At 43.5% G+C, this 23,375-nt stretch overlaps 1 protein-coding gene across 1 annotated transcript in view; it reads right to left on the reverse strand.

The window, feature by feature from the left end:
• Positions 1-375: 375 nt before the first annotated feature.
• The window catches only part of LOC133346896 (FERM domain-containing protein 6-like), a 58,734-nt gene continuing 35,734 nt past the window's right edge, over positions 376-23,375 (reverse strand). The window contains exons 4-16 of the mRNA XM_061558726.1: positions 20,074-20,253; positions 19,585-19,675; positions 18,262-18,341; positions 17,753-17,826; positions 17,213-17,399; positions 15,784-15,939; positions 14,133-14,198; positions 13,083-13,151; positions 10,956-11,130; positions 8,033-8,241; positions 7,333-7,456; positions 6,559-6,662; positions 376-4,234 (exon numbers count right to left, since the gene is read on the reverse strand). Coding sequence (XP_061414710.1) covers positions 3,887-4,234; positions 6,559-6,662; positions 7,333-7,456; positions 8,033-8,241; positions 10,956-11,130; positions 13,083-13,151; positions 14,133-14,198; positions 15,784-15,939; positions 17,213-17,399; positions 17,753-17,826; positions 18,262-18,341; positions 19,585-19,675; positions 20,074-20,253 — 1,863 coding nt within the window. The 3' untranslated portion in view covers positions 376-3,886. The remainder of the gene's footprint in view (positions 4,235-6,558; positions 6,663-7,332; positions 7,457-8,032; positions 8,242-10,955; positions 11,131-13,082; positions 13,152-14,132; positions 14,199-15,783; positions 15,940-17,212; positions 17,400-17,752; positions 17,827-18,261; positions 18,342-19,584; positions 19,676-20,073; positions 20,254-23,375) is intronic.

Here is a 23,375-nt window from a genome sequence, read left to right on the forward strand (position 1 = left end):
TTAATAACATCTTTCCAATGATTGCAGCCACATTGACGTCTATGTTGAGGAATGCACACATTGAATCAATGGCTGTTTCATTTACTGCTGAAATCATGCGGACTCGTGCAGTTACGCTGTGGTGGGCATCATCGCGTTCCCTTTCATGGCTGCCACTCCACCACGAGTCTCAAGCACCAGACATTATTCCTTCGAGGGATGTGTCCTGCTTTTGGTAAACTAAAGTTAATCATGAAAAGCCAAGGTCATATGGGCAGTCAAAATAATTTTTTATTGGCGACACTCGTTGTTCAGTGAAAGTGTCAACAACAATAAATACTGAAACCACAACTGTGCTCAGAGGGTGAGAGGAGAAAGATGGACCGTGGACGAGACTTAAGTTACACAGGATAAGTTTATTTTAAGCACCGTCTCTCCATGGGAAAGTACACGCGGACAGCAAAGCTTATTGTTGGTCATTTCTTTCTACACAAAACACACAACTACTGTCATATTATAACGAAACCCAGTGACGTAGCATGGTTGGCATGGGCCCTTGTGCAAAGGATGAAATGGGGGCCTCCCCCCCCCACAACTCCTGTCCAATGTCTCCCCCCACTGACAGCTCGGTGCCTGGGCCCCCTCTGGTTCCATGGGCCACGGTGTCAGTTCATCGGCTGCACACTCCACCGAGTGAGGCAATATAACACCATCACATTGATTTAACAACTCTTTAAAATGTAAATCCACTGCAATTGCAAGAACCTGATTGTATACACAATGCTTGCATAGTTACATGACTGCATAGTGGACGCTGACAAAACGATAACAATTGCCTAGTGTATTAATAATTGCAAAGTGTAAATGAATGAATAATAATAGAACACTTATACGTACAAAAGTGGTGCTGTAATACAAAGGTAATTTACAAATTTTACATTTGAAATACAATTTGTTCTTGTTGACAAGTTTAAAATACTGTTACCAGAAGCCAATGCTCTGGGAAGAAGAAAAAAACTGCTCACATGGTTACGTTGATCACATTTCAAAACTTTGTTCAAATGGCCGTAACCCACACGCACACAACCCGGCATACACAGGACGCCTGGCAAGTTCTATCAGGGTTTCTCAAACCCTCCAAAAGTAGGGTTTGCCAAAGCTGGCAATTCCTACTTTTGAGTCCAGGCTCTACAGAGATTTCCCTCCGCTCAAATTACCGTAGGGTTATCTCGGTTTCTCCTGCTGTCTGGCATTCGTATCTGATGGGCCACGGAATGACTGATGAGTACAAGATTGTTCGGTGAAACAATTCCAGAAATGATGAGAAAGAGAAACCGGTGACAGTGTTTACAAAACATGTCCCTTTTTTACTTTCAAAGCTGAATAGCGTCAAAATGTCAATTCCATCAATAATAATTATTTTTTGGAAAAAGAACGCATCCACAAGTAGTGTGATACAAATCTACCACGATACAGGGCAGTTGTACCAACACGTGGAGGCCTGCATCCAGCAGTAGATGGACAAATGGCTGTAGGTTATTGTACAAAACAGTGTAATATTCTTGGTTCTTTCTTTGGGTGAAGTCACGTAGAAGGGAAATAATAAAATAATATAAATAGAAAACAATAAAAAATATATATTATTTTATTATTTCCCTTCTACGTGACTTTACCGAAAGAACCAAGAATATGAATCCCTGCAATCACGAAAGCTTTAAATCAAAAAATAAAACAGCGTAATGTTAACATTTCAGAAATTACACTCATGGTAATTACGGATGGATAGCTGTCGGCCAAAAACATCAGGCATCTTATTTAAAAAAAGATAGTTTTTTTGCCAAAATAATTACTGTAATTTACCAATTCTATTTTTTCATATCTTGGCGATGTCTTGTGAAGCTATGTATTATTTTTATCATTGATCCAGTCTTAAAAACATTGTGGCGAGTATTTATAAAATACATTACCCCTTTGGGAGCCAGATCATTATTTCATACGCCTTTATTATTCGAGGCACATGAATGCTTATTTTAAACTGACTGTACTGCATTCATAGTATATTGTTTCATAACGTTTAAATGTACACATTAGGAAGTGCTGAATATTTTGGCACACGTTGGTAACAATATAGGTATTTCAAGCAAAATGTACAGCATCTAACAGCTTAAATCGATTTCTATCAGGATTTAATAAATAGTATTTCGTGTATAAATAACCATGCATTTGAAATGTGCACAACTGATGAAAATGCTACAAGTGACCTATAAACAGAGCACAGCGATGAATCGATCACGGCTGATTTTGATTGTGAATTAAACAGCATGGGGCGGCATTTTTGTTAGCAACTGTAGTCTGTGCTTTTGAAGCACTGCAGAATAAAGGTTGGAATGCAGCCACTCATTGGATGAGGTGGCAGTGTGCATCTTTCTGCCAGACTGCAATGGCATGGAATAACATGGGGTTTAGGAATGTGTCAAACCTGCCTGCTCAAATGAAGGTCAACAATTCATCGCGAGTGAGGTGCAGAGTTCAGCACTACGCGCTATTAACACAATTACCTCTTGTGTAAAGGCTTTAGACACATTTGTCACCCGACGCCGTTACCTGCGTTCAAGGAGTGTTGTTTTCTTGGAATTATCTGCACCACGTGTCATTACCTACACACGCCACTAGGTGGCGCACATATGACATTGGGAAAACGAGATTCTTTCACGATTGGCAAATTTGTAAATACCACAGGAACATTCCACGAATGCACAATACACGTAATTACTTCTGTAAATAAATTTCTAATGTATCATCTCAATGTTTCCCTCTGCATTTCATTGTATTTACAATTGACGGTAGAATAATACTTGGCACGAATTAAGTTGCTCGTAAAGTTTATAAATACAACAATCCCTTGATTTTGGGTTGATGAATCCATGTCAGGTAAAGGTTGCCGTAGGTTCTCAACTACATCCCACAAACAAGCAGCCTCGTGAAGTTACATTTCAATTGTGGGATATATATATATTTCGGTACAAATTAAATACTTTTTACTGGGTTTTTTTGGTAGAAAATAACGGTGCATGAAATAGCGTTCAACTTCGCAATTCTTCTGACAATTTGAAGCAGAACCCATCATTGTGCTACCATATGCATCAAAGCACACATTATTTGTTGCTCCGAACAATTGGGCAAATATTTGACACTTCTCGTGCTTAAAGGAGAATAAAATCCTCTCAGCTCTCAACGCCAGCCACTCTAATACAGACATTCACATCATGAAAATAATTAAGATTAATGTCATGGTATCTGCATGTAAATAAATACAATTAATATCAATACGTACTTTGTCCAAATATAATTAAGCGTACATACTCTGAGTTCATTTGTAATCGCAAATTAACACCACGCGTTGCCCATACATTTTTTTTCTCCCACATTTACGTACTCCTTTATAAATATTATTAAACATTAAGTGTGTTTATACTTCACTTGCAAGTTAAGTCTGGCTTTTATATATTACCATACAAATTTGTCAAAACTGCCAGAAGAGTTGCGTTCTACACTAAAATCCTATAATTATTATAAACACCGGAATGTTTACACACTTGCTTATAATAGGCAAGTTTGATTTTAGTTTTTTTCATAAGATACTGTAGAAAAACTCCTCTTTGTTCATCACATTTGTTTGTTGCTTCACAGCACCATCCCTTTAATACAGCTATTCGAGAAGCAGTGGCATTTGGGTAGAGGTGAAGCCCCTGCAATTTCTCGCTCATGCCACTGGTGGTGGAAGGACTTCCACGAGAGGAAGCTCTAAAGAGCCTCGCCGGAGAGTATTCTGGTCTACTCTTCCACGCCAGTGGCCTTTAAACACAACATAAATCCACAACGCATCATCGTATGCTAATGAATCAAGTCAAACCACAAACTCCAGAAAACCATCGCCACCAATTAAGTCGAGCGAGAGGCAGTTGCTGGCGCGCTTGACGAGGCACGGCCGGTGCAAGGGTCCGAAGCCGTACTTGTCCGAAGGCCTCTCCCCCCTCGACGCGGCGTGGTATCCGCCGCCGCCGCCGCCACCCCCGTGGCAGCCGCCCGCGGTGACGCTGCCGCTCTGCAGCGAGCAGCCGAACGTGTAGCTCTGGGACACGTCGGGGTCAACGGCCACCGCAAGGGGTCGATCGCCCTGGTAGAGCCGCACGTCGTCCAGGCTCTGGCTGTGCCGGTCGCTCGAGACGCGTGGCTTGGGCGCTCGTGTCACCACCTGTCCAGGTCAGGCCAGAAGGCACCTTTTTCGTCAGCAGATGCCTCCTCCGTCAAGCAATCGCACGCTCATTTGTTGTGTTAGCTTTGAACGGCGTACCTCCAAACTTCAAGATTAATATTCAGTTGTTAGACGATATAGATAATGAGTCTCAATATTAATAAGAAAAATGAGCTGCGGGGTTCATGGACTGCGTTAAGTTGCATTTATAGCAAAATAAGTAAATTTTGCACTTATCTGATGAGCGAAACTTGATATTTAAGGGGGTCGTGGATTATTGGGTATATTTTTGTAGTTTTAGTGTATGCATTTTGACCTACATTAAATGTATGTGGTATCCGTTTTTCAAAATAATCTATATCTATTTATACTTTATATTTCTTTGTCGACTACAAACACAGATGTTTAATATTTCTGCAGGGAAGGTAAAAGTGTTCGAGAGCTCCTTCAGAACCAGATTTCTTGTTCACTTTTTAAAATCCTCAATTTAGCTTTTTCTTGCCTTTGGCAGACCCCCTCTTAAGATGATCTTTCTTAAATTCTTAAAATATCTCATTTTCTGAATAAAATCAATGGCATTGAGTTATGTTGGTCTGGTTACAGCAGCTCAGAAACACAGCTGGCTTTTGGCACAAGATCTGAGCTCTGTGGAAACAAAACATTTGAGCACAAATAGTATCTGGCTTCAGAACAAAAGGCTAATAACATCTGTTATGTGGTTATATTACGAATCAGAGTCTTGGCCACCATTTTGGTTTACTGCTGAAGTATGTTGTAAATTATATTTCTGGAATTTAAAATCTGAAAAAAGAATCAATGCCCACCACTGTTCACCAACGTAAATCAACATTTTTATGGCTAAATATAATTTAAAAGGTGCTGAATGTACCCATTAGAAGCATGTGGCTTTGGGAAATTAATTGTCTCAAGATTGTTCACAGTACGGTGAATACAATCCTCTTTTCAATCAAAGTGTTTTCATGTAAGTGCATACTACCAAATAGCCACGGGACACAAATAAAAAACCAGAGTGGAAAATACCACAACTACTAGATCAGTGGTGAATAATATTTGATCCGGTCCATGGCACACCTTCGAATAACCTGAACTGACCAGCATGGTGAAATATGGTCAAACAACTCCAACAACCGACATGGCCTGGCAAGAACTTCATCAGCAGTGGATTTACAAAGGACTGTACTTTATCATTGTCATCATTGAACCACTTGTCAATGCAGAATGCAAATCGACACCTTGTGTAGTCACTTGACAGATTGGTATTTAGGATGTTTATGACATACAGAAATGTGGCATTGCAGTATTTTGATAAGAGAAAAGAAAATTCGACATAACAGAACGGTGTAATATATCGATCATTGACACGGCTATTGAGTGTGCAGACGGTGTAACTGCACCAGGGCCCGGGCGCTGGGCTACTCAGAGGGGGGACATTTAATTGTTTTGCTATGAGCACGCATGCCAACCCACGCTACGCCACTGCTGTTAGCCTTTCAATAACAGACATGACAGCGTGATAAAATGCTAATTACAAGTGTAACCCTGTAACGGCAGAGGTTCAATATAATTACGTTTTAAAAGGATTTCAATGATGTGCATTTAGAAATGAGATTGTATTTAGCGCATTTAAATAATACTAAGTAACTCCCTGTAACTAAAGTATACAATTTCAGAAACCCATGCTCATCGAAACAGTTACTGATATGTCTAGATTTACAATGATAATTGTTGACAAGATTTTATTTCTTTTTCATTCTTAACAGTATATTTGTTCTTTTAACTTGAGCATTGTTAAATCCGTATGTTTGTTGTTTTAGTGATAAGCGCTCCGGTTGCCTGGGTGAAACATGGGGCAACATCTATCTCTGCCCATTTCTGATCAGCAGGCTCATGACTTAATACATGAAACATGTAAAATACGTGTATGTCGACATCCCTCTCGTTATATACTAATGTTATGATTAAACATAGTGCAGTGGTTCACACGCCGATCCGTGAGCCCGGTGACATGAGTTCGATTCCTGCCCACAGCTCACATCGCTGGCAATATCTAAACCAGTCCTGGGTTCCCCCTTCTTCACCAATCCACATTGATCACATGGTCAATTACGCTCAAACAAACTCCCATAACCCGCAACGGAGTGGGGACATCCTCCATGCAGTAGTGGACTCACCAAGGGCTAGAAAGTATTTTTGTTCTATTCTAATAAAGAGCACACAGAAGTCAAAGTGACTCGTAAAAAACTAATCTCAATATAAATGTGCCAATTGAAGAACGCAGTGCTCCTCTGCTAAGCGCTGCGTACCTGGGGCAGGCAGTCGGTGCTGGTGCCACGCAGTTTAACGGCGGTGGACCCAACCGCCGCCGGAGCCACCAAGGTGCCGAGGTCTTCTTGGTACACACTCATCTCTGTCAAGCCGGCACACGGACACACACCAGGGCCACAGTCGTCTTCATTGACCAAAAACACCTTCGCTCAACGGTATGCAATGAACACTTTCTTACACTGCTACAGATTATGGTTGCGAGTGTTATTTTAGGGCAACATCAACGTACGTAAAAACATAACTAAAGACTTTAAATTGAGAATGCCTCCCTCCAGGTTAAGTCAGAATGTGTAAGAAAACTATATATTTTTTATGGGTTGAAATTTTAGTTCTGAAGAAAGTTCACCAGCATATTTGCCCTCACATAATAATAATACACATTAGCCACACACAAAAAACGGAGGACCTTTTCAAACAATACATCTGTTATTATTTAAATATATATCCACATATGTAACCAGGGCATTACCACTACAAACAGATTGTTATCTTAGGCTTCCATTGCTTACCTCCGTCAGGAAAAGCGTACAGGTGTTTTTGTTGTCAGAGGAAAATCAAGCATGAATATATACAGGACATTTTTCTCTTGTTGACTGCATAGCTTTGACCCCTTCAGCTGGTATCAATCCTGTTGAAAGTGACTTTGATAGAACACGCACAGAGCACTTTCCCTGCTGGCCAGAAAGAAAGGCGCACAGTATAATGGAGAGCAGATGGCCACTGAGAGCACATCCCGCGGGGATTGACCTCACCTTGGCCAGAGTGCAGGCTGGGTAGCAGGTCCTGCATCTCCTCACTGAAAACCATCTGCTGTGGCTCGTCAACAGAGACCTCCACCGCTTCAAATCCAACTGAGCCAGAGCACGCAACAACACTCTGCGTTACCATTAGCCAAGCGTAATTCACTTTAAACTTTTATGTACGGCCATTTGTGTCAGCCCACTGCTGGATGTACTGCATGGGAGATGCAGTGTAAATAATCAACAGTGACGATGACGGTGGGTTACGGCCTCTCCATGCCGTGAGGGTTGTTTGTGAGGGTTATTTGACCATACTTCACTATGTTGGTCAATGCAAGTTGGTTCACGGCCATTGAAACTCGGGCAAGTTTGTTTTTAATCTGCCCCCCCTCCCACCCACGTATGTCCACCCAGTAATATAAATGTATCCACCACGTTTGGTCAATCGGAATGTCGCACGCGGTGGGGTAAGGTGTATGGGTTCTCCCACATCTTCCAAGGCATTTGGACAGTGTGAAAACAATTGGGGGTAGGGGGGGGGGCTCTCTAGAGCCCCTCTTAGTGGTGGACCTTCCACCAACAGGGGCTTGAGCAAGTAATTGCAGGGCTGCGCCCTTACACTTTTTTTTTTCAGTGTCACACCATGCCACGGTGGCAACCCTGATCTTCCACAATCAACCGCCGTGTCCTCGCGTCACCTTGCTTGGAGGACGTCCGTGCTGCCCCTGTCAGCCAGACGCTGGCGCGTGTCTGCCTCGATGCCCGATGTGTGCGTGCTCGCCCGGCTCGCGCCCGAGTGGCCCGACCAGCGCTTGTCGCCGGTGCCTCCGCTGCCGCCGTGAGACCGCGGCGCTCCCTCCAGGGTCTCGAGCTCCAGCTCCAGCGTGTCGCTGATGTACGACTCACGGTAGCGCAACTTGGCTGCACGCGCAACAACGGCCGGATATATAAACAAAAAAAATTCTGTGTTTACACGGGCCGGATATGCTGCTTCCTGTTATACACGACATTCATTCTGCTCATATTTATCCTGAGCCCAACTTTGCTGGCTTCTTTATTCAACTTTTGTTTCATTTCCTGTAATTTATTTCCATTAGTTAGAATGGCTACGTTGTCAAAAAATATGATATTTCCTCCATTATTATTCATTTTTGGAACACGCCTTCTCCTGTAGCTGTGAATAATAATTGCATCCATATGCCGCAGACTCCCTGACACAAGCAATTATTTAAAAAAACACGACTTTAAATTGCCTTTCATGTGCACTTAAATGACAGCACTGTGGCACACTGCCTATTAAACATGTCACTGCAGAGAGTGACTGTAAGTTACTTTCAAGTCTTTTTTCTCAAATTAACTAAACTTCAAGCTTCACTGTATAGCTAGAAGATATGAGTTATTTTAGGTTGAGTCTTATTCTGAATCCTTGCAATAAGATAATATTCTCAATGTATAGAAATTCAGGGAAATACACAATTCTATCAGCCTTTCCGATGCATCTAGAGCAGCGGTCCCCAACTTTTTTGGCACCAGGGACAAGTTTCGTGGAAGACAATTTTTTCACGGACCGGGAGGGGGGGGGGGTCATCATTGGATCTTTCTCCCTTTTCAAGGAAACTTTCCAGAGACGTTTGTTTTTTACTCATTTTGGCCAGGGGTCAGCTTGTGGGCTTACCAACACTGTGACTGCTACAAGTGCGCAGTGCGGGAAAGAGGCACGGATGGAAGTGGTTAATAATAAAATAATGGGGGCGGGCCACGTGCGGACTCACCGCTCTCACCTCCTGCTGCTGTGCGGCCCGGTTCCTAACAGGCCACGGACCGGTACCGGTCCATGGCCCGGGGGTTGGGGACCCCTGCTCTAGAGCATTTAGAAATATTCCTGTAGAATCCAGTAACTTTTACTTAAGTTGAAAAATCTAAATACATTATTATCCTTTAATACAGATATTTACAATCCGCTCAGAGCATTTTTCTCTTGTGAATAATATGGAATGTCAAATTCAGTAACTAAACAATGATGATTTTATCTTTGTGCCAAGCCCGAGTGAAAATGCATACCTGGCGAATGGACAATATTGACATTAAACAATTAGTCAGCTTTTTCGACAACAACCCTGCTTTAAAAAGATCCGTCAGTAGCACAGTAAATAAAAATCCAAAACGGGTCAAACCAGATTAACAAATGTGTGCACATTAGCGAACATGACAGAAATTAGAATGGAAAACTACTCCACAACAATGTTAATTACTGATACAAATGCAATATATTTTAATAAAATACGTGAACACAGTGATGGTGCATAATTTAATACACGATCAAGCAAATGCGTACAATCAAGAGTGAAATGCGCAGGTTTAGTTAAAACTTGTATAACTAAATAACACATTGTAATCAAAACAGTGGCATTTAACTTTGCCAGTGTAATGTGAATTTGCATCGTGGCTAGGGGCAATCAGGTGAGTGGTGGAGCAATGACTAGGACACTGCACTGTATAATAGTCTTTGGTTTTTTTCGGTAAAGTCACGTAGGTAAAGGTAAAAAAAAATGAAAACTAAATTAAAACACGACGTTTCGGGCGCAACACAAGCGTCCTTCTTCAGGTGGGGACAACATAGCGAAAGCATAACCGCTTAAGCCCGAAACGTCGTGATTTAATTTAGTTGTTTTCATTCATTTTTTTTTTTATGTACCTACGTGACTTTACCGAAAAAACCAAAGAGTATGAATCCATGCAGTCACGAAAGCTTCAAATATAGAATTAATGCACTGTATAAACCTGGCAACCTGAGTTTGATTCCCAGCTATAGATAACACCAGTGGCGAGTGATATAATACCAGTGGCGAGTGATATAACATCAGTGGTGAGTGGTATAACATCTTTGGCGAGATCTGATTATCTGTGCCAACCAGCAAATTATAATTTTATTAAATATATACTACAGAACACTGAACATGGCACTCCAGATTTGGCCAGAAAATGATCGTAAAGCAAATGTACATTCTTAAATGCATCTGTGTGGAGTTTTGTAGGTTTTCTCCAGGCATTTTGGTTTCCTGTCACATGCCATCGGCCAGATATTCAGATTCAAGACTCTCCTGAAAAAGTCTTGACACTCAGTTAGACTTTGCTGGGCAAAGGGGCGCTATCATTATAAATACCGATGGAGGGAAAAAACACGCACACACACACATCTTGTGCTATGACAAGTATTTTTATAGACCGAACGTAGTCCAAGGTCACTGTGAACAGTTTGTCCTTTCGAATCTCCCGTTCCATGTGCCCCATAATAAGATCACATGCACAGTTTTTTTTTCGACTTCTCAGCCAAAACAGACAGTGGGCGGACGCTCGTGTCTCTCGAAGGCCGTCTCTGGTGTAGGCCAATCAGTTTCAAAGACAATGCTATATATGATCAGAGCATGTTTTTTTTGCCTGTTCACCACAAGTGCATGTGGTTAATACGGACATGATTCCTTGCGAAAGGTTTCCGTTTGGTGTTTTAACATCTTAACACAAATGTTTTATTGCCAGAAAGAGTAACTATTCTTACATGCTCATGGCTCTCTCGGTATTTATTGGCTTTGCACACGATGGCCGCCTGCCACTTTGCCCCTCCTGCACTCACTCACCCTCCTTGTCTTCCAGGCGCTGCAGCTTGAGCAGGCGCTGCTGGGTGCTCAGGAAGAGGCGGTGCGTCTCGCTCAGCAGCCGCAAGAGGTGGCGCGAGCGTGTTGGGCAGCCCGTGTAGTAGGTGAGCTTGCGGGCAGAAGGCAACCCGTCCGGCTCCAGTTCAAACTTCTTACCCTGGACAATATCGCGGCGTGAACAAAGCGCAACATCACCAACACCGCCAAGACCACAATCGTGACTGTCATTTCATTTTTAGCTCTCGTTTTCCTAACGCGACCAATCGCGTCAAGATCTCGGAAGCTAAGCAAGTTTGAACCTGGACAGTCCCTCGGATGGGCGGGTGGGTGACCGCCACACATAAAACAAGTGTTGGAGGCTGCAGAGGAGCTACGTTGTCAACGGAGGTCAGTAGAGTAGCGAAATCCACTGAACTCTCCAATGCTCCAACATCTATGCTCCCTACCTTCACCAACCCTTCTTCAGGAACAGGGCATGAATTCAGTTCCTGAAGAGGCTCCCAGCACATGCAGTGAAAAGTCAGAAATCGTGCCAAACAACGCACAGCATGACCCGAAAACATAGGAAGATTATAGAGTATGAACGCAAAACCGTGCGTAGTAATTCTGCGAACCTTTAAGACCGGACTTTGTGTGTATACGCACAAGTACACACTACCAGAGCCAATTGACAACATCTACCGTGGTGAATCATACATCACCTCCCAACTCCCCTTAGAGCGCAGGTAAGTCGTGCATTATAGAATTATTATTACATAACCGTAGAAAATGAGGAACAGAGAGGAAGACCATCGTTTCACAAAAAATGTTTCAAGAATGTCCATGAGCTTCGTGACCAACTGGACCAAGGTATTCGAGTGGCATTTGCTAAAGGAGGCAAATCCTGGGCCAGTTTCAACCTTTTTATCATCTCCATGGCTTCATCAGCAATTAGGATATTACAGCCGCACGCAGTGCCAATGTACCACGAATTAATCCAATAAAATCCTGAAGGTATTGGATCAAGTGTGAAAACAAACCCTTCCCGATTCAAAAGTTAACTTGCACTGAGTGGTGCAATAACGCTGACTGTGTTTTTTTCTTGGCAGTTTCGTGAAGCATCGGTCTAAAAGTGTCTTTGCTACCAAGCTATCTGCGCCGCCAACCAAGCGTTACGTTTCTCTGTTTTGAAAAACAAATGTTACGAGGCTTACTTTACATAGATTTTTTTTAAACCAAATAAGCCTCTAAGAACACTTACACAGTGGTGTGTACATTTAGCATAACCTGTCAGGCAAGAAAAAGGGGCTTTCACGGTAATATTTGATTAATTACTTCCAGACATATACGTTTCCACTCTGCTAAAAGTAACCCAACAGGATGTATTATTTACCTCTTCCTGCCAGCCTGCTATGTCAATTCTTATTTTGCTTTGTAAACCTCAAGAATGTCAAAAACGTGTTGTAAATAAGGCAGGCTCTTTGACTTGTGACTGATATGAGATTTACTGAATTACACCACAAGGCTTTTAAGAGAACATTTTTTTGTTAAATCTAAAAGCCAACATTCCAACTCTTGTATTTATTTTTTCAAGCACCTAATGCCCAATTTATTGACAAATGAATAATTCACGACTTGTTTATACCAAGCTGCACAGTTGTTGATTTACAACCTTTATGTTACCGAATGCATTGTTTTATTCATGAAAATTGTCTTTACATTGTTCCCCCTGAGAGCCCACATATGAACCCTGCACCACAAACAGCAGCGTTGGTGTCAGGAGTGTTTATTTTCCTGCAGACTATCTGTTCACTCCGGAACGAATATTTGTGGGAAGTAATATAATTTGCACAAGTTTAGTGCTCCAACATGTTATTAGCCCCCATAGACACCTGGCTACCTCCAACAATTATATATGTCAGGCATTGTACATTCCTGATTTTAAAAAATATATATATGTATATAAGGAGCTCATTCCCTGAAAACCTGCATTTGTCTCACAAGAAAAGGAAGGCGCTGTACAATTCCACCAGCTGACCAAGGCGGCAAACATTTACAGCTATGCAGACTTTCATATATATACAAAAAAAATTAGCACATACTGCATAACATCGTCTTATTTCCACTTACCAGAAATGTTAACTTTCCGACATTGAACCAGGGAAAGTCATAAAGTAAGTGTCTGGTTTCTCCGGCCTCCTGGGCACACAACAAGGAATACACACGCACGCACACACACGCAGGTATCTTAAGTGGAACATTCAGTTTCTTCCAGACAAAAGAAGGAACATAGTGCAGTAATTTCAAGTTCTTTGCAGCGGTGCAATTTGTTCCTGACATTCTGCTGGAACAAGTCTCTCGGCACGGTTCTAAAAGTGAGCTATTGATGAGACAGGACAGAGGGGATGTCACGATAACCTGTGACACCTGCGATTACTGGCCCCCATCATAAGTAAAAAATATATAAATGAATGCCATTCTCACTCCACAATGGATGCTGGTCAGTGTGGGTTGATGATGGGGCTAGGAATCGAACTTGGAACAACGGGTTCAACGGGCAGTGTGCGAACCACCGCAGCTAATCTTCACAACTGTTTATATTCGATAAACTGTAAGATGAATATTAACCTCACAATGCATCGATACTTTATCAAGATAATGAACGGGTACAACTTGGAGGATACAACCCAGAAAGGTTTATTGGCGCGACTTTAATGATGTTGTAAAGTGTTAACAAAATTATTAAAATACATTTTTTTAAAGATTAATGAGCCTAACGCGAACTACCGTACCAAACAGAAACGTGTAAATGGCAAACTAAATAGTTTTAATACAACGTTTTAAGTTGGCATAACTAAATAATGACTTAATTACACATGATTAAAGATGTTTAACACTTAGCTCCACCACCAACAGAAAGAAATATAAGTGTGAATCAGGGTTAAGAAGATAGTGTATTTATTGCAGTATAATACCTACATCATAATGACACTGAAAATAGTTAATTATCCTTGATATCAAAGCTTGATAATTATATTTTTGTTGTCCTTCCCCCGCACCTCCGATTAGCACGGTTGGCTACGTACGGTGTGAAAGAAGTTCAACATACGTAGATTATCTCTACTAAAATACAGTCAAGTTCTCGATTTACAACTCATCATCATGTGTACCTGCACTCACCTGGTAAATCTGAATTCCTTTCAGCATCACGCCCAGCAACAATGAGGCTTCAGACTCTTTCTTATTCTGCAAAAGAATGTGACAATGGATAATGTTTAGGAGTTGAGCCAGGAGGCTATACAACTGAAAATGTCCCATGTAAAACCCCCAGGGTAACGCAAACGTCAGAGCAATTACAAATATATCTTCTTGTTCTTCATCTTTTTCATTTATTTGGCTACCTCTAAAAAAAACTGATGTGACAGGGCATGAATTATATGAGAGGTGTAAAATGCGCACGGGAGTTCAGTTATAGTGTCAGAAATTATAGGCATTTTTTTACTTACATTCTTTTGGGGAGTTACTCAATTTAGGGAGGAGGTTTGGTAAACATTTCTGTTTATTAAACGCAGCGTTCGGAAAATGTTACGATAATATTGGGGCACAATATTGGCAGCATACTGCCAAGAGGGCATCCTTGCCTCTCGTTTGGAGATAGTTTGCGGGAGGGCTGTGGAAGGAAAAGTTGGGGTGGGGTGGGGGGGGAGGCGTAGGGTCATGGGGGTTAACTTAAAAAGACCGCCGATTACTTATCCGTTCTTAACCCATCTCAAAGGCTTAGTGGCATTGGCGCAGCACATTATTGACATTCCTACGGTTAACGGCACCCTGATTTATTGCAGGAGAACTGAGTAGGGGGACTCGAGGAAGTCTTTCATTCCACAGGATTTAATTCCATCGGTGGACTGTGCACATGCCGATGGATGAGATGGAACGGCTGGGACCTGTCGGAGGTGCTCTGCAAAACCCAACGTGGAGCATTCCTTTTCACTGAAATGGATTTCCCTTGAATTTTGGAATTTGGGGGGTAAATGTTCTAGCAGCACTCAAAAAAATAGTACGCTGTCATTTAGGCAACCGTAATTTGATTGCAACGAATATATGGATTTATTATGGTAATACATTACAAAACTACAAGGCGTATTTGATGGATATTGATTTGCTGCATATTCTACAATTGCTCAATATGTTGCAATAATAATTACCGTTTATAAAAATTAATATGCACGAAAGATATTAGGTGATGGAACGGTGGCACAGCGGTTAGCACACTGCACTCTGAACGGGCATCGGAGTTTACCTCTCAGCTAGGACTCACAAAAATAGGAAATGATATCTGAACTCGTCCTGTGGCCCCTCCTTCACTAATTGTGGTTAAACACCGACCACAACTGACAAGTTGCTGGATAAAGTGGCCTTCATCCAGCAGTGAAATTGACGTAAGGCTGTAATTATGATTGCTAAAAAATCCTTCTTCATTGAATTTGTGATACTGCGCCAAGAATAAATCAAGTGCGGGGACAAAACTATGAAATCGGCTCGTGCGCAGGTGCCAAATGGATTGCTGCCTCGCAGCACCATGACAGACGGCGACAGCCGAGGAAGGCTTTTATCCAGCAGTTGATAGAACATGGCACACGACGATTATAATACAGGCCGTTTTTAATCTTTCGATGTGCATTTCACGTGGTGGTAGTGTTGTCGTTGTTATATTTCCCCCCCCCATCTGTCGAACCACGGTGGAGCCCGTCCCCCGCTGCTGGCGGGGCTGGCGGGGCTGGCGGGGCGTGCCGGGGTGTGCCGGGGTGTGCCGTGCCGTGCCACCCCTCACCCGCTGGAGGCGGTAGTAGTGCACCGCGACGTCGTCGAGGCGCGACGCCTCGCGGATGAAGCGCAGCTCGGCCTCCTCGGGCGAGATCCCCGTCTGCTCGCGGTGAACCCCGGGCACGTGCCGCAGCAGGTACTCCATGCCGCGCTTCCGCACCACCTACAACAACATCATCGCCGCCACCACCACCGTCGTCATCGTCGTCGTCGCCGCGGGCATAGCCGTGCCACCGACGTGGCGTTTACAGAGACCGCAAACGTCAAACCGCGGCACCGCTTGACAGTGGCGGATCCAAGGGCAGCGGCAATGGGATTGATCGCATCCCCTTGAGATGCTAAAAATGTTTAATTGTATTGATTTATACCAGGTGATTTATTATTATGAATGTAGGGAAATTTTTTCTCAGCTTTAAATTTGGGGACTGACCCCCTCCCCCCCCCCCCCCTGGGATGTTTGAAGATCCACCTCTGCCACTTCCGGTGTTACAGGTGGACTAGGAATGGAAAACCTGCGCAGCGAAGTGGAATCAACCGAATCACCAAATCCCACAGAAAAAAAAACCTCCTCACCGTTTTAATTTACTCCGCAAAAATGTATCGTCTGTATAAAACCACACCAGAACATCGCACAGCTGATGTGGCTATCTAGTACAACAGTGGACAATGAAGAGTAGCCCGGTGTGACTGTGGTCCCCGGCCTCATACCATGGACCACACAGTAATGCCAACTACCCGCTTTGATAGTTTCACTGGCAGCATTTCAGATGTTCACCGGGCCACTCCTGAAGCCGTCCACTGGCTCACTCGTCAACCTTGACGGGAAACATACCAACTGTTGTATACAAAGGTATATGAGATGAAGCTTCATTTAACCCATTAAGCATGCACGTTTGAATGCTCGGCTCCGATCGATACATTACATAAATACATATGTACATCACCTGGCGGTTTCCCATAATGCATATAACTCGCTCTTTGTACAGTGTCTTGAGGTGTAGCCACTCTATTTAGAAGTTATCCAGTAAAACCTTGGATTGCGAGTAACTTGGTCTGCGAGTGTTTTGCAAGACGAGCAAATTTTTTTTATAAATATAAATTTGATGAACGAGCGAGGTCTTGCAATACGAGTAGTACCTGTATACGCTTTGTCTGCCGAGCGTCACGTGATCACAACTGATATACGAGTGCTTTGGATTACAAACACGTTTCCGGAACGAATTATGCTCGCAATCCAAGGTTTTACTGTACATCCAAACTGCACTGTGTTGTATAATTTTCCTAGAAGATCAGCGGAGATGAGTTAGTATGTTGAACTTCTTTTGCACCGTACGTAGCCAACCTTGCTAATCGGACGTGTGGGCGGGAATTAATTATGGTTGTTTGGAACCGATTGCAAACTGCGCTGGAATTCAGACCGCGCGGGGACGACGTACCCATTCCGGGAAGTAATTCTTGGGCTGGAAGTAGCCGCTGACGTGCTTGCTCTTACGGTAGTTTCCCACGTCGGCCTGGAGGGCGTACGCAGCCAGCAGAAAGTAGGCCTCTTCATTCTGCGGGCACCGTGACGACAGCACCTGCTTCCTCATTTGCAGGTAGTAGTAGTGGCGAGTCGTCTTGTCACTTGGAGAACAGGGAAAAGATAAGGCAATGGACATGGGGTGAAGAAACAGCCAACGGAAGCTGCGTACTTGCGCCCTGGATGTGAACCACAGCAAGACATGTCCACCGACGATTAAAAATATAGTTTTCGTCACTAAAAATGAATAATACTGTGTAAAGTGTCATGTGTAGACATTTACTTAGGAAGCATTCATTGCAAGGGGAAGGCACATTATGAAATTAAATGATTACAATGGTAAAACTAACAATGACGATGACTGCAGTGGTGGTGACATGATATTTGTTACCACTGTATAATGCATTACTATGTGACAAAGATAAATAATTAGAGCCATCCAATTATCATAATATACCTGATCAACTTCCCATTTTCGACGTAGAATTGTACTTTAAAAAAGAGAGTCAGAGGGGGTCCAAAATCAGCACCCTAAAAAAAATACACACAAAAACCACGAAACATTATCAACAAAAACCGCACACATACTTCAATGTAATAGTACATTCGAATGTTTCATTGTCCCCTCTCAGACTGGGACTGACACTTTCAGAAGTAAGACTACGTCAGTGACTGAAATTTCCAGACGCATACGGCACTTAGTGTTGGCGATGTCTGGCCTAGGGGTTGCCCATTGATAAGGACTGGCAGACGGACACATGAAAAATCACGCACACACCAACAGTCAATGGCATGGCATGGGAATTTATTCAAGAGTTGCATTTTGTGCACGGAATGCATAAACGAACGGGCCAAGTGGCTGCGCTGTGGGTTCGTCACAAGCTAGCACGTGCTGATTTGAATCTGGCTGTTATACTGCTTTGAGTGTGTCTTTTTACACAATGTTACATGATCCGTCATACATACGCGGCTGCTTTCCTTCTTCCATTCCTTCGGGCAGTATTTTGTCAACTTTTGTTCGAGATCCATAAATATGTGTTCGTTGTCTGTTCATGAGAGAAAAAAGTGCAGTGTTGGTATGACAGCGCGGAAAATAGAGGACAACTAAAATATTCGCACCGTTAGCACTCGTATAAAAGGTAAAGGCGCAGCCCTGCAATTGCTTACTCACGCCACTGCTGCCAGAAGGACCTCCAATAGAGGGAGCTCTAGGAAGTCCCTCTCGAGGGTAGATGGCCTACTCTTCCACGCTGGTCGTACATTTTTGCAGTTATAAGTATCCATACTTCACCGCACCACAAGCGACCTACTGATCGACTGCGATGCATGACATTTTTTTTTACTTGTAAAAAAATTCTGTAAGTTTACCTATATGTGCACGGCAATATCCCGCCATGAACAGACATGCCCCAAGTAGCGATTTAAGCGCCAAAAAAAATAACAAGACCATTATATATACTTCACATCTTGGCAAACGCTCCCCAAGCATAATTACATTTGAGACGGCAAGCTTTTGTGCACAAATACAGTTATTAAGATGTGAAAAAGCCATCCTCCCACACGGCCAGGCTCAGTGTGAGGCTGACTTGAAAGAGGAATGAAAGGAGACGATTTCACGCCAGGTCCCAGAGCCATGGAACCCCCACTGGCTGATAATATCGCGGAATAATATTTTTTCTGTTCTCGCCCCCCCCCAACACCCACAACCTAGATTTTAATTAAGGGCGGAATTCCGGGCGTAATGAGGGTGAGCACTGCTTGAGCACCGAGCTGGGGTCTTCAGAAATTAAATTCTTTGACAGTGCCCTCAAGGGAGAGGAAGGCTGCGGCGTGATGGGGGCAGGTTGTTCGATAATTACGAAATCAAAGTGAAGTGTGCAAAACTTTGCAGCAAATCGTTCGACAAGCGAGTAAGAGGTTCAACACGAGGAGCAACGGTCGCACATGGGATTAGGTTTGTTTTTTATCTAAGCCGCTATCATAGAGCACACGTATCTGCGTCCCTTTTACATTTGATTATGCGCAATAAATTTAGACTTTTAATGATATAAAAAAATACGATGAATAATTTACACGCCGCTGACAATCCAACGCTGGAGGAAGGCCTTCCTCACACCGCTGGCCACGAGGGTTGTTTCACCATACTTCACCTCGCTTGACAGTGTGGGTTATATATATATATATTTAATTATGATATATTTTATGGAGTGTGCGTGTGAGTGCGAGTGTGCGTGCGAGTGTGCGTGTGAGTGCGCGTGCGAGTGTGCGTGTGCATGGGAGCTGCCGTACTTGCGACGACACTGAGACCAAAGAGCTGCGGTTCCTTCACGTGAAGGGTGTCGCACACCTCCACAAATATCTCATGTCCTGTTGTCTTCAGCTGTGGGCCAACAACAATGGTGCGATGTTGACTGGAGCAAATGGCCATCGTGCCTCACACACACATACATACACGCTGGCGGAGAGGCGGAGGCACCCGTGGCGGTGGTGGTGGTGGTGATGAGGTACTCTGGTGGAGGGTGGAGTGATGGTGGTGAACGTGCTGTACTCTCGGTGGTATTGAGGGTGAAGTACTCGGGGGGGGGGGAGGGGGGGCGGTGTGAGGGTGAGTTACTCAGGGGGAATGTGGTGCGGTATAAACAGTGGTGGTGGTGGTGACGAGGATACTCACCTTGGTGTTGAGGGTGAGGTACTCATGATGGTGACGAAGGTGGGGTTACTGACAGTGGTGTTGAGGGCGAGATACCCATGGGGACGTGGCGAGGGAGAGGTACTCACGGTGCTGGATAGGGTGAGGTACTCGTCGTTTGGAAGCACCACGCACACGTAGCACTGCTCGGACGCTTGCTTGCCCCCCCCCGCGCCCGAGGCGGGAGCCCCCGCTCCCCGCCGGCTCATAGTGCCCCTTGCTCGGTTCACTCTGCAGCCGTCTTCACGGCCGCCCTCCTCGCGCACATCCTGCGGGGCAGCGTCCGGCGGATCCGCGCTCGTCACGGTCAAACGTCAAGTCGCGGGGGAACTCTTTATAACCAACCGGAACATTTTACGATTCCGTGAGGCTCGGCAGGCCCCAATTAAGTCATCTTCGCAAAGAGGTCGCACTGCTAGAACAAGCAAGAAAACTACGCGGACATAATTATGACGGACTGGGTATTGCGCTCATTTTCTGTGAGTTGTTGTATTTGTTAGGCAGCCATGGCGATTGTGCGGGGGAGATGACAGTGCAAGCGGTTTCAACTGCTCCCTCTAATTATTTGCCCAAGTTATGAAAGAAATTTGAAACGGTGACAGCACATCTCTTGCCAAAGACCAGTTAAGACCAGTAGAGGTCACGCTCTAAAAATGTGAGAAAAAATATGTGTAAGCTCAGCTCAACAGAACCTGCTCCTGTAGACTTGTTGGAAATGCATAACAATAAATATATTTCAGCCCTCTGTAAATGACCTGCTGGATGAACGCCTCCCCATGGCGTCAGTGACAGGGGTTGTTTGTCTATACCTTGCTGCAAGTTGGCAAAGTGAGGAATCCAGAACCAGGTTCAGATATAACTCATCACTGACGTAAGTCACGGCCAGGAATAGATTTCAAATTGCTCAGTTGATAGCGGAGTGCAATAACCACTGTGCCACTATTCACTTGTTTTCTGTTCATTGTAATGAGAACCACCACTTCCTGATGCTGCTTTAGATAATAATGCCAATGTGAGACTCGAAATTCCTGGGAAATAAAAAAAAATCGTAAGATATAAAAGTAAAAGCTCCACACGTCAAAAAAAAACAACATTTATCGAACTCAGAAAATGCCTTTCATGAAGTTAAAATATTAATACAAAGGCAATTTTATGGTGTCCACATCTCTAATTTTTTCCCCACCAGAGTGAATGGTTAGAGCTGTCATACGAAGCTCCATGTTGAGCATCTGTAGACACAAAGCAATCTCCAGAGGCATTTAAAAAAAACACTGACATAGGCGACATCGGATCTAATTGCTGCTTAATGCATGCATCGCCCTTGACGCAAAATTGCCAACTCGTGCTTTCAGAGCAAAGCAGAAGCCGAATAATGAGAAAATTACACAATCAGCGAAAGATGTAGGTCAAACGCTTATAATACACTCCAGCAAGATCCTTTGATGTGTTTTTTACAACTCTACATATTTCATTTAACGCCACGTGAGAGCTTTTCGTGGGTAGAATATCTCTTTATCAAAGGAAACGTTAGTAACCGGACAATAATGTTGCTTTCATTTTAGTATTTTACGATTTGATTTACAGCTGTAACTTGATGAAGATGAAGGCCTATCCATGCTGACATCAGTCAGGGGATCGCTTAACTATACTTCGCCACACTGGTCAGTGAAGGTTGGTGAAACAGGGACAGAGGACCAGTTCAGAGAAACTACTCGTCACTGATGTCCGACTTAAGGAGGAGTAAAAAATAATGTTGCCCGGTTCATAGTCCGGGGCACGAATCAGGACAAGCCTGGTAATGAAAATGTCAGTTACCGGATCGAATACACCCGAGAGGATGGCAATCGTCGAGATGGATTAACGAGATAAGTTGACGGTGCATGAGCAGAGTGGATCGTGGCATCATGAGCCAGAGGGAAGGTGATGGCGTGGGGAGGTATGAATTCACCAGTAAATGAGAACAACAGCTGATGATGATGATGATTTGAAACTCAATTTTGATAAACGGAAAAACAAATGCACAAAACATCTCAATTGTTCATTTTTGTTAGCCCTCCAGGCAGAACATGATATACCTGGTAAAACTTTGTAGCTCCGGTGAAATACAATTTAATGGACACGATCAAGTAGGCCACATATTCCTTGCTGTTTTGAAGAGACAACAGCTGCCATCAGAGCTTCCAAAACAATTCCCCATGCCCCCCATGGCACGCCCCCCCCCCCTTTTCCACATTCACCAATCTTCACCATTCAAATGATAAATGCATTGGTTACACAATGCACGTGTCTGGCGACTGGCATATGTGGAAACCAGGCACTGTCACGGGTCACGGGCGGGCACCCCTCGCGACTGAAACTTTGAAAAACCGCGTATTCACAGAGCCTAGACCTGCATTCTTCACAATGCGTCTCATATCAAACTTCCGTGCGGCACGTTCCCCGTTGTTATGGAGTGATTGCATACTACTGGCGGGGCCAATAACCAAAATGACTCAAGAGTGCACCCAGTGTTGTCAGATCTCGGAGGTTAAGCAGGGGTTGAGCCTGGAGAGTGCTTGGATGGGCCACCACCATGCATAAATAGTTGTTAGAGACTGCTGCAGAGGGCAGTGCAGCCAAGTCAGTTGTTGTCATGTCACTGTGCTCTGACATCTATTCACACCATCTTCACCAACCCACACTGACCAGCATGGTGGTGTATGTTTAACACGTAGGCTTTCACGACCAATATCATCCATAATACAGGGTTTTTTTTGGGGTTAGATCGCGTAAATATCTAAATGTGTCGTTAAACCCGCCACCATCCGACACAGACAATTAATAAGGTTAGTCGCGTAATTAGTATGGTTTGTTTACATGACAAAATGTACTAATTGGCTGTGTCGGCTGGTGGCAGGTTTAACGACACATTTATATATTTATGCGATATAACCCAAAAAAAACCTGCTTTATGGATGATGACGTGTGCTTAAATAACCCCCAGGGCAATAATGGCGAGGGGAGGCCATAATTCAACAGTGGATTCACAAAAGGGCTGTACATGTAAATTGTTTAAAAAACTAACACTGCCTTCAAAGTAAATACTGTACTTATATATATCATCGGATAGTTGTGCTTATAAGAGATTATTTGTACTTATGTGTGCTTATTCACCACTGCCAATGCATTATCCCCAAACAATTTGTACATGTAATGGATATATTGGTGTAAATTTGTATGCAAGGCACTTTACCAAGAAATTACAACTCGGTTTATCTGCATTTAAAATACATTTTAACTTGCAATTAGACGAACAGAATCGCTATGATAAAGTTAGAGTTGGTAAGGGGCTAGCATCACGGTCAACGTTTCAACCAGCAAGCGACCAGTGGATGGCTATGTGAAAAAAAAA

Source organism: Lethenteron reissneri, chromosome 25 (genome assembly GCF_015708825.2).
Source record: "Lethenteron reissneri isolate LAM-NWPU_2019-01 chromosome 25, ASM1570882v1, whole genome shotgun sequence".
NCBI lineage: Eukaryota > Metazoa > Chordata > Hyperoartia > Petromyzontiformes > Petromyzontidae > Lethenteron > Lethenteron reissneri.